General features: G+C 36.8%; 1 protein-coding gene across 1 annotated transcript; it reads left to right on the forward strand.

Annotated features, from left to right (window-relative positions):
- The first annotated feature begins 4,035 nt into the window (after nt 1–4,035).
- On the forward strand, nt 4,036–11,199 carry LOC7474189 (vicilin Car i 2.0101). The gene is made up of 7 exons (XM_052456474.1): nt 4,036–4,172; nt 4,487–4,897; nt 4,946–5,110; nt 5,200–5,374; nt 5,501–5,583; nt 5,702–5,930; nt 10,939–11,199. The coding sequence occupies exons 1-7, from the start codon at nt 4,036–4,038 to the stop codon at nt 11,197–11,199; spliced, it is 1,461 nt and encodes a 486-aa protein (XP_052312434.1).
- The last annotated feature ends 1,064 nt before the right edge of the window (nt 11,200–12,263 follow it).

Consider the following 12,263-nt stretch of genomic DNA (forward strand, 5'->3'; position numbering starts at 1 on the left):
ACCAACAATAAGCTGATTAGGCAAGATTCTGAAATTAAAAAAAAATCAATGATGAAATCAATTACATCTGGTGCGGATGTTGTGGAAACATTATTATTCCATGATTTTTTCTCATCATAGCAAACATTTTATTTCTACTATTATTCATTAGTAATAATCTTAAGAGGTATAATTTAATTGATTAAATTCTAGAATTGTTTTTTAGAGATCACCAGTTCAAGTCTTATAAATCTCAGGGCCACTAGAGACTTACATGATCATTAATTTTAAGGTTCTCGGAATTAGTTGAGATATACATAAGTTGGCTCGAAAAAACAGTTATAGGAGGAGAGAGAGACCATTCCTTTGTTAAAGAAAAAGCTTTACTTATACATCTGACCAATAGAAAATTGCAAGCCAAACATTTTGAATCTTACAAAACTTAAGAATGACATTTGCCATGAAATTAACGAATACTTAATGTTACAAATCAGAGAACTAATTAAGCACTAAAAAAATACAGGAAAAAAGGAAGAAGGCAATTGAATCTAGCAGTTTCATTGTCTCTTCTCCAATAATTTCTGCAGGTCCTTTGCTTGCTCCTCCTTTATTATTTGCAACTGGTCCCCGGTTGAAAGGAAGCAGAGTGACGTTCCTATCATGCTCCGACTGATAAAGGGCAGTTCATCTTTTTTTTCTTATGCTTTCCGTAGCACGTGAGTTGTTTTTTTAATAATTACAGACTGCCAATTACATACATCATCATCTCTAGCTTTTTTTTTTATATAAAAAAAATAGCACAGTAATATAAGAATTTTGCAGAGTAACACTATTTATTTATTAATTTTTTTTGCAAAATAGCATATTTTATTTTATCTTGTTTTATAATAGTTGTATTTATTAAATATTATTATTTTAAAGTGCAACAAAAATTTATTTAAAAAAAAATACACTGTTCTTGTTTCTGATTCCATCATCAGAAACCGACACCTCAATCAATTCATTGGGACTATCTTCTCCTATTTGCTTTTAATTTTTCTTCCTTTTGTTTTCGTGGGCTTCAGAGTATCTTTCTTCGTCTTTTTTAGGACAACTTTCTTCTTTGCATTTTCCAATTACAGGATCTCCTCTGGCTTAGCAATGGACTTGATGATCATAAAAATAAGAGTTAAACTGATTTTGATGGATTGTATGAAGTGAATCAAAATCTTTGTTGTATCTCAATTCTTCATCTTCTGAATTAGAACGAAAATCAATGTGAGAAGTCTCCGAGTTTGTTGAGCTTGAGGGACAATTATCTGGTGAAGAGGGAATGCATGCAACCTCCAGCCTTAAAACACTGAGCTGAGGCATGTATTGTTCTGCACATCTGATACATTGTTAATTAACAAATTTAGTAATCTCAACAGTTCTCTATAATGAAAACTGAATTTTGGAGAAAGAAAATAAAAATAAAAATATAAAGGTGAAATGATAGCTCTTCCTGAACTAACAGCAGACTGTTTGAAGCTTATGATTATATATAGATCAAAAGTATCATGCTTGCTTTTTCTAGGCTCATGATTCACTGAAAAAGACAGCATTAATTATTCTTGTCTCTTCTTTATCTGCAAGGCGAACAGAACACATGTCGCACATCTGAGTTACTGGAAAGTGATGATTTCTGCTATTCCACTTCCATTTTGTTTTGCATTTGATCTTATCTGTCTGTTAAATTTTAATGATGTAAGAAAATAAAGTAAAATAAACAACTCAACCACTAACCTCTGCATCTGACTGATATTTAAAGTTTTCAGGATGAGAAATTTGCCTGGAAAAATTCCGGGGTTTCTACGTTGTGGATGTCTGTAAACTTTTAGCTAGTGGGAGGTGAAAGCAACATTTGCTAAACAAATAGCAGTAAAGGCAAAAGCATGTCTCTCTTTTGTCCTTGGCATTCAGCACATACCAAGGGATTACTCTTGTTTCTCTGTTTCTTAAATCAGTAAGAGCTTACTCTGTCCAGTGGTCTCTGATGTTTGGAAAGCAAAAAAACAGCAAGATTCTCATTGCTCTTTAGTTTATTGAAAATCAAATATAAACTGATAATAAATCTCTCTAATTGCTTGTCCTTCATTTCTTAAAATTTACCTTTACAATTACATGGTTGTGCGCATATATGAGCAACGGGCAAACCTTTTAGAAATTCAGTTTTCTGGTCCTGGAAGGGTGCCAGAAAACCATATAATCAGAAAAATTGCACAAACGCATGCCTGTTATCAAAGGAGCTAGGAAATGTAATTGGATTTAGAAAGTACGCTTGTTAATTGAGTATAATCCTAATAAAAACAAGATCTCTCTATAGCTGCAATTGAAACTGTACAACATTCACCGACATGTCCATTATGAAAAATTAGCATTACATTGATCTTCTCTAGAATATTAAAGGGCAAACCGCATACAAAAACCTTCCAGCTATGCACCCCTGCAACTAAATGAAATTTCAGCCAATTATTTAAATATATAGCCGCCCAGCCTGCGGGTATCTTGTAGAAAGGCACTTCCTTCTGCCTTCTTCATCCTAGCTGAATATTCGTTAGCACCAGCTTCATCAAAACCGCCCTAAACTTGTAAGAATTGCATACCCTATATACTATATCGTGTTTGTGGTTAAGCTTCGCACGTAGACGGATAATTTTGATCTGTTATTATGAAATGCTCAAATCTACTTTCTATTTCAATTGCATGTTGGTCGCTTCAACTCAACTCGTTCAAACACAAAAGGTTCCATAAAAAAAGAGAAAATACTAGAATAATAAATGAAGTACCCATGCCAAAATTTCAAAACTTTCGTTTCTCAAGCCAGATAATTTGCTGGGACTTCAAACGATTGAGTGGAAAAGAGCAGAATTGAGGAAACTCAAAAACTCATCAAGCACAGATCAAGACAATGCTGTAGCCAAAAAGAAAAAGAAAAACTCCCAAGAAAATGCCAATCTTTTCTTATTTCATTCGTGGGCGGCGCAAAAAAAATGCCTGTTGCCGGATAGGGGTCGCCGCATTTTAGAAACCAGCTGTGTCTTGTGTGACTATTTCCATGCAAGTCAACAAGTGTCCATTCCTCCATAGAATGATACCACGTACGTCCCCCACCAAGCGTATTTCTTTTTTCATAATTTTTTTATGCTGGATGGATTATTGATTCACTTACAAAGACACATTAATTCAATTCATTAACCATTTCTTTTCTCGGCATAAATTTATAGAAGACAGTCAAGCCACAATATTATTTTTTTTTGAAGAAATTTATTTTTATTTAAATTATTTTTTATGTTTCCAAATCTTTAATATATGTCAATATAAAAAATAAATTTTAAAAAATAAAAAATTATTTTAATATATTTTCAAATAAAAATTATTTTAAAAAACAACCATCATTATAATATTAAACATGATACTAGTAGTTAAACTCAATTTCATCATGAAAATTATAGATTAATTGGGATGGTAGAATTAATTGAAATGAAGATGTTTAATTTAAAAAATAAAAAATAATTTTATTTTATAAAAATCAAATAAGTCGAGACGTCAAATCAATAAGATATATTTAAAAATAGTTATTTTTATAAATCAACACGTGTTAGAAAAAAAAGTTAACCAGGTTATGTAATAACTCATCAAGTTTGGGTTTAATAACTGTGCATCTCAACTTATTCGGGTTGTTGAAAGTCCAAAAGGCCAACAAAAGATTTTGGACAAGTCCAGGAACACGTGATGGACTGTCAGGGCGGACATGATCCGGATCAGTTCTTGATTAACACCCTATGGATAGACGTATTAATCTCCATACATGCATTCAATCACATGGCTCGTCTCCTTTTAGTTCTCAGAATGAATCACTGGCGTTTCATTAATTAATATTTACTACATGGTGCTTGTCTTCTTTACGACTGACAAAACTCAGTTAAGCATGGAAATGCTAGCTGCATATATATCTTCAGATGAACCAAAAACCCCATACTGTCCCGCTAGTAACTTTCATCTTCATTTCCGTACCACGTCAAAGATTTTGTTGGGATGTCGCGCCTAGCTGCAGCTCCTTTGACCGTTGTTGATTTGGCAAGAGACAGGCAGACAGTCATCTCTTCTGGCTGCACTCGCTATCTAACATTACTAGTACGTGTCTTCTTGCATGCCAAACCTGGAAGCCAAGTGTTTACATGCATGCTTAGCATCCACCTTGTATAAATTAGTTCATCGATTCTCTCAGCCAATGTAAAATCACAAAAACCCTCTTTCAATTGCATTCACTGAAGTAACTAAACCATGTTGATCAGAGCTTGCAAGTCTCCTATCTTCTTTCTCCTTCCACTGCTCTGCCTTTCTTGTGTGTCATCCTGTCTGAGTTATGAGGTCCCATACCCAAAAACTGATCTTGACCGATGTATAGAACGTTGCCGTAGTACTGTGGAGTTCTCAGGACTAATCGAATGTGCAAGTAGATGCGAGCATAAATACGATCGAAAAGGGGGGACGGGGAGGCAGCAGGGAAGGAGAGCGTGAAGCATCAAAAGACCCAAAGAGTCCTCGATGGGAGATTGAACGCTGCCAACGACGTTGCGAGAGAGAGGAACGTGGAAGAGGAGAGCTTCAACAATGAAAGCATCGCTGCGAAGAGGAAGCGATCAAGGAGAGAGAGCGAGAGCAAGAAAGAGGGCAACGAGAAGGTGAGGGACAACGAGGAAGAGAAGAGGATCCTCGGGAAGAATTCGATAAGTTCCGTGAACTCTGCCAAAAACAAGAACCGCGCCAGCAACCCCAATGTGAAAGGAGGTGCGAGCGGCAATATGAGGAAAGACAGAGAACAAGAAGAGAAAGAGCACGGAAGAGGCAGAGGAAGCTCAAATGAAGGAAGCAGACAACATGAGGAGCAACAGAGGTAAAATCCCTACTCCTTCCATTCACAGAGATTGAAGTCACAATTTAGGAGCCAAAATGGTCATTTCAGAGTTCTTGAGAGGTTCTCTAAGAAGTCTGAGCTTCTCTGCGGCCTTGAGAATTATCGCTTTGAAATCGTTGAGGCAAATCCAAACACCTTTGTTATCCCACACCATTGTGATTCAGATGCTGTTTTGTTCGTCCTAAGGGGTGAGTCTTCTATCAATTTTATAGTAAATTTGGCCTGGACCATGCATAAATTGATTGTAATATTATTACTAAATTTTTATTTTTTCTTTTCAGGAAAGGGATTATGACCTTTGTGTCGCAATGGAAGGGAGAATCTTATAGCCTGGAGCGTGGTGATGTGATGAAGGTTCGGGCAGGGGTTGTTAGATACTTGATTAACCCAGACGATAATGAAAAGTTCAGTGCGGCTATGCTCGTTAATCCTGTCAACACTCCTGGCAAATTCAGGGTAATTAGAAATGTCTTATTTTCAAGTCCTAATTACAAATTGATTCCAACTATAAAACTCTTAATTATCGACATGTAAGTTTCAATTTCTTAGTATACAGTTGTATACCTTTTGTTATGTGTGCAGGAATACTTTGCTGCAGGAGGTGAAAACCCTGAGTCAGTATATATACAGTCTTCAGCAATGATATTCTCGAGGTTGCTCTTGCTGTAAGCCTTGTTTTGTTCCTTTATAGAAAGCAAAACATCATGTTTCAGTCAATTTATACGAATTTGGTCTCGTAATCTTGTCTGATTCTATTACTATTGGCTCTGATTGCGGCTAGAGCCCAAGAGATCAGCTGGACAGGCTTTTTGGTCAGCAAAAACAGGGCATGATCCTAAAAGCCCCCAAAGAAAAGCTCAAGGCATTGAGTCAGCACGCTTCTTCCTCTAAGCATAAACGCAGCCATGAAGGGAAAGGACCTATCAATCTACTCAATCAACGGCGGCCTTTATACTCCAATAAATTTGGAAAGTTCTTCGAGGTTACACCTAATGATTACAAGCAGCTGCAGGTTGCAGATATATTGAGCTATATGAATTTATTTGTTTATTTTTATATCTTTTAATATAAAATGTTAAAAATAAAAAATTATCATTTCTTTACATCCTTAAATATATAAAAATTATATTTTTATCAATATTAATATTATCTAAGGGGTATTTATTCCTCAATAATATTATGTAAGAGATATTTATTATTTATTAATATTATGTAAGATAAATTTATTCCTCATTAATATTAGAGGAGGATATGACATTTCAACCCCTCCATTTAAGTAACATGACAAAGTTTAGAGACTATATATACCCTTTAAACCATCCATGTAAAGGGTTCATATTTTCATATTCTCTAAGTATTCATACTCTTATATTCAGAGCACTTATCATACACAAATAAGAACAGATGCTTTTGTTTTTATAATTTAAAGTTCATTCTCTCAAAATAGATTGTTTTGCATATGTTAGGTCTTCTATCACCAATCGTTAACTTCATGAACCCTAGAAAAGAGACTATTGAAGTGAACGTGTGATCACCCTCTTTCCAAACACTTAAAAACCCACATTTCTGAGTATATTGGATTTTAGAAAATCATCAAATGGATTTCTATCAACGTGTACTTTTTCTTGTTTGTGAAAAACTATGTTTTTTCGTAGGAATATCAACATTTTTTTTTATTAAGAGTTTTTGCAAGAGGTTAGTTGAAAAACTAAATAGAGAGATATTTTCTTAATATGTTGGGATTACATATTAGGTTTGTTGCCATTAATGTGCAGCAACCATTAAAACACGGCACCGTCCATTAACTAATGTAGCAACCCATACCAAATGTCAATTTTGGCAGCCACCATTGTTGAATATGAGTTGGAGTTGGCGACACCATTTTTACCTATAAATAGGCACCAAGAGAGTAGAGCAGTGTGTGTACAATAGTAGAGCAAAAGAGAGAAAGAGAGAAGGGCTGCCAATGACAAAAGCCCTGTTGCCTTGAGTAACAGATGCAAGTGCAGTAATGAGAGATGGGAAGTTGAGTTGAGTGGATGTGATCCTCCTCCTCCTCCTCCATGTATCTGTGTTGTATTCTTTCTCTATCTCTAATAATATAGACTACTCTCGTGGATGTAGATGATTTGCTGAACCACGTTACATATTGTGTGCCAACGTGCTAAACCTCCAATGGGCAATGATCATGAACACTATCGGTCCGCGAAAAAATCCCCAATAATTGGTATTAGAACATATGGTTTAAAGTGGTGTTTGATTTTTGCCCAAAAATAAAAGTTGTCAAAATAGTGTTTTCACCATACCACTGTGGATAAAAGGAAGAGACGAGAACAATGATGAAAACTGTGCAAATTTCTGACATGGGACATGGCCGCACCCGCCAACACATATCGACACGCCCCATGCGAGCCACACGTCTTCTTTGCTTGGATGGGTTGAACCGACCTGAATACTAGATGGCTCGATCCACGTGACTAACTTGGATGAGGATGACATCATCATGGTGTCATCATGCACAGTTGGCATACCATTTTAGCGACTAGTCGGCTGACATGTCAGCACAATGGGACCCACCAAACATGTCATCAGCCGTAAGCCGAGCTGAGTGGAGCCGAGCCGAGTTTAAGTTGAGTCGAGCCTCTAGCCAATGGATAGGATCCAGCGTAGGAGATCCAACGTGCAACCGGATGTGAGATTGAATCTGGGCCATTCATCTAGCCATAATTGCTTTGATCAAATCTTAGCCGTCTGAAAAGCTATTTGGATGACTTCAGACTTGTTTCCAGCTAATTTGATCGTTCTGAATGCAATGGTATGGTCTAATTATTGAGATTTGGACCAAAAGTGATGGTGGTGAATTATTAAAAGAGATTGCCTGATGAAGAGGCATCTGAAGGTCATCATGGTGGTCGATGGAGATGAAGACGAAGAAATCACACATGTATACCCAATTACATGTGCTGAATTGCTATGTGGGGGAATTTTAATTACCTTGAGGTAAGGCAAAATTGGGACACTCTGGACACCCGATCATATGGACGATTGGAAGTGGAGTGGAAACTAACGAAGACCAATCTTGACGAATCTAAGCACTGGTAGTCTCGCCAGATGTTGAGACATCAGGTAATAAACCAAGATATTCCAGATCACTTGTAAAGAAAAGCTGCAATAAAGCTAGCAAATGGTTGTATATACAGAAAGACAGTAAGATGGATAGATATGGCCAAAGAAGTTCTGGCTAGAGATTGGGTTTTAAGCGGAACTGGTGTGACCCCTCCAATCTTTCCTGCAAACTTGCGTGGTTGAAGAATTATCCATACGGTACTATTTTTGTATATGTAATAGTTTGTAATGAAACTGTTGAAGACTAGCAAGATGACAACACAATGGAACAATTGGGTTCCGTATATTCAAGGATCTGATGGAGTAGTGATTCTTTAAAGAAGTTAGATTCAGTTATTGTGATTTCTCGATGGTAGAATTGATGAAGACCCTGATAATGGAAGAGAAATACAGTAAGGAGATAAATATTGACACCCTATTTTGACTTGGATATGTGTTATGACAGGATGAGCTGCTGTCAAACATAAGCAAGGAATATGGAGAAATCTGGAGAACAAAAATTGCACGAGAGCACACGAAGATTGTGTAGAAGTACCTATAGGATCCAATGAGGTACTGTAATGAGATAACATATGCAAGGAGAAGAAGTGTTCCTAGATGAAGCTCAGAGCAGAGGCTTTTTAGAGGTTGTACAACATGAAGTCTTTTGTGCTCTTGATGAAGACAACAGGCGAAGACCTTTCCAATGCATGCAAGAATGGAAAAAAAGAGTTGTAAAAGCACCCAATTAAGAAGGTGTGACCGCCTATAAAAACGAAGACACCAAAGAGAGTTGGTGTAGGTAGAGCTATCAAGTAGAAAGGCGTAAAAGTTCCAAACATAGAGATCGAGATAGAGGATTGCTAGGAGTGTACCACAACTCTCTCTTTCTATATAATCAATGACAATAATCTCTCTCATAGTGCACATGGTGGTAGAGAATTTTGGAGCCACTTAGAGGCATCCCAGATGAAGAAGGATGCGACCACCCCATGACAACGGGTGAAGACACCTTAAAGAGAGAGTGTGAGGGCCATGATATGAGCCAAATTTCAGAACGCCCCAGAGCTAATGTGATGGTTAGATATGAGTAGACAGGTGTATGGATAATTAATAGAGTGGTTATGATAAGTATGAAGACAAGTGTTGGATTGACTTTCATGGATATTACCCCCATGCTAAAGATCAATGAGCTAGAAAACATTTGCCTTGGACAATAAGTGGATGACTTGTGGAGCATTAAGACGCGACTGCTATGTAGGAGCAGAGGGCATGCATAGGTTCCGGGAACAAGTTGACTCTTGTGAAGGTGGTGAGCTCGGTAATAACATTGTAATACTTAGAGTATGAAGATAGATATGGATCAACTTTTAATGGGCTATCCTCATGGTTAAAGGAGGAGAGCTACCTGGACTTTCAAGACTAAGAGCAAGAGACTCATGAAGAAGTAAGGCGTGGTTTCTAGGGTGGAACATAGGGCAGACGCAACTCCTGGATGAGTAAACTCGTGGAAGAGCGGTGAGCTCGTGATTACATTGAAATACGCAGATAATGACTGTTGCACTTGGAAATAGATATTTCTGTTTGAGGGGGTGTTGTTAGCCTTGGTGTAAGGCTTGATAGATCATTCCAGACCAAACATGATTGATAAGCTTGAAGGGGAATGTTGTGTGTCCTGGAGACAAGCATTAACACTTTTCAGATGTGATGTGGCAGACCATCTGGTTGGAGTGATCTTTTGGTATGAGCAAGGGTGTGCTTTGGTGACTCTGGTGATTAAAAGGTGTGGCAAGTACCTGTAAACTTGGTCGAAGATGCTCTCGGAATGGTAAGCTTGGAAGAGCTGCAAGATACAAGCTTGTGATGAAGAAGCAAGATGATAATTGGCCCACATGAATGGCAAATGGGGTGATTGTTATGTTTGTTGCCATTAATGTGCAACAACCATTAATGGACGGCACCGTCTATTGACTAATGTAGCAACCCATACCAAACATCAATTTTGGCAGCCACCATTGTTGAATATGAGCTGGAGTTGGTGGCACCATTCTTGCTTATAAATAGGCACCAAGAGAGCAGAGCAGTGTGTGTGCAGTAGTAGAGCAAAAAAGAGAAGAGAGAAAGAGAGAAGGGCTGTCAATGGCAGCAGCTGCAAGTGCAGCAATGAGAGATGAGAATTGAGTTGAGTGGATGTCATCCTCGTTCTCCATGTATCTGTGTTGTATTCTTTCTCTATCTCGAATAATATAGACTGCTCCCGTGGATATAAGCGATTTGCAGAACCACGTTAAATATTAGGTGTTAGCGTGCTAAGCCTCTAATAGACAATGATCATAAACACCACCGGTCCGTGAAAAAATCCCCAACTTTACAATCTAGACAAAAATAAATAAATGACTAAATTATGTGAGTAGTCAATCAGATTTTCGATTTTTTGATGATTTGGTGGTAGTTACTGTTATAAATGACAATTAAGTGAAGACTATATTTGACAGAAAGAGAAATTTGTTTAAACTGTACAGTTATGTCAAGTATATCGATGATAAAAGGAAAGAAATCTATAGATTTTGATGATTGAGGATTATCCAGTTACGGTTATGCATGTGCATGCAATTTCTTGTTTGCTATAAAATCCCACTGTGATGATTCAGTTCTAACCCAAGTTTTTTAAGATGGAGATGGTCAAGGTCGTCGCTGTCCGCCATTTGCTTTTGCTTGTCCTTGTATTCGTCTCAGGTTTGTTGAATAAAATCTTGAGCCAGATCCTGCGCGCTCTCTGGTCTAATCTCTCCTAATTCCCTCAAAAACAATATTTAAGTTTTTAATATTTCAGATTTTATTTTCCTTTTGTTATGCCTTGAAATCCTTTGGCCCTAATTAAATTTGTTGTGCGTTAATGTATTGTGCTTATGCAGGTACAACCAATATGTCGTCTGTTAAGGCCGGAGATTGCCGGGGTGGATATCTATCCACGATCGGAGGTGGTTGTCCAGACAAACAACAGTGCTTGGAAATATGCAGGCCATGTTACCGAGGTTATGGAATTGTCGAAGCCTACTGCGTTGGTCCAGGCGGTCCGTTCCCATACTGGGAATGTCGCTGTGCATTCCACAAAGGTGCACCCTGCCCACCACCAGGTCCTCCGCAATGTCCTGGAAGGTGGCCGCCTCCCCTGACCAATTCAACCACCCTCAATGGAACTCTTGTGTAATCCCCCGCTATTACGATGCTTGTTGAAAGCAGAATAAGAAGAATAAGCTAGCAGAACAATTATTCCTTTTCTTTTCTAAATTATTTTCTTGCACGACGAGAATGGAGAGGAATCAAGGCAGAATTTCACGTGACAGGACCCACTCTTAAGCTAAAGACTAATTCTTTTTTATTATTCCCCAAACTAATTCGTTAATTTGAATTAAATAATATTTCAAATTAATTGGCTGTAAAATACATAAATATAGATATTAAACTTTTATAAGAATTAAAACATGAAGAAAACAAAAACCGTCTACTATCTTGTTTCTAATATATTATTTCCATTAGAACTAGTAACGAAGACCTCGCCATTTAATAATAATAGAAACCGAATTTATAAAGTTTATTGGGTTAATTTGAGAAAATATAAAGTTTAAAGGGGTGATAGACAGACTCTGGGACCCCAACAGGAGTTTCGACAATAAACAATACAAACCCATTTCATGCAATCCCCAATAACAACAATGTGAAAAATAAGGTAATATAATCGAATTATATTTGAATATTTATCTTCAATTTAAAAAATATTGTAAGAATAAGAATCATAATAAAAATTAAATATAAAAGCCAAGCGCGGGTCTCCATCTAGCTAGTTAACGAATTATTTCATATGACATAATGACTTGTTTTGAGCCCGTAAACTAATTCTTTTAAATAAATACAAGTCTAACAGGGAGAGGAGAGGTATGTGTATCATGTTACATGATCTTTTTCTTAAGCAGTTAATGAATTCGGAGAGATCCCTGTATTTTCTTCCCTTAAAATCCCCATAAAAAAATTAAATTTAATCAAATCCTTATACTTATTTCTCCATATTATTAATCTTTTCATTACTGAAGGTGTTATTTAACTTCGAAATATATTTTGAAATATATTAAATGAAAAAAAAAAAGAAGCAATAGCGATAACAAGGTAATTAATGGGCTTTGTGTGGGATAGTAGAGGATGAGAATAAAAAACTTGGTAGATTTATAAACTTATTACAAAC

This window comes from Populus trichocarpa, chromosome 10, assembly GCF_000002775.5.
Source record: "Populus trichocarpa isolate Nisqually-1 chromosome 10, P.trichocarpa_v4.1, whole genome shotgun sequence".
NCBI lineage: Eukaryota > Viridiplantae > Streptophyta > Magnoliopsida > Malpighiales > Salicaceae > Populus > Populus trichocarpa.

Excerpts from the sequence above, each read along its gene's own strand:
- LOC7474189 (XM_052456474.1), top strand. The coding sequence starts at position 4,036 with ATGTCGCGCCTAGCTGCAGCTCCTTTGACCGTTGTTGATTTGGCAAGA. Across the intron at positions 5,111-5,199 it reads TTGTTCGTCCTAAGGGGTGA|GAAAGGGATTATGACCTTTG; the intron begins GTCTTCTATCAA and ends TTTTCTTTTCAG. Across the intron at positions 5,375-5,500 it reads ACACTCCTGGCAAATTCAGG|GAATACTTTGCTGCAGGAGG; the intron begins GTAATTAGAAAT and ends TTATGTGTGCAG.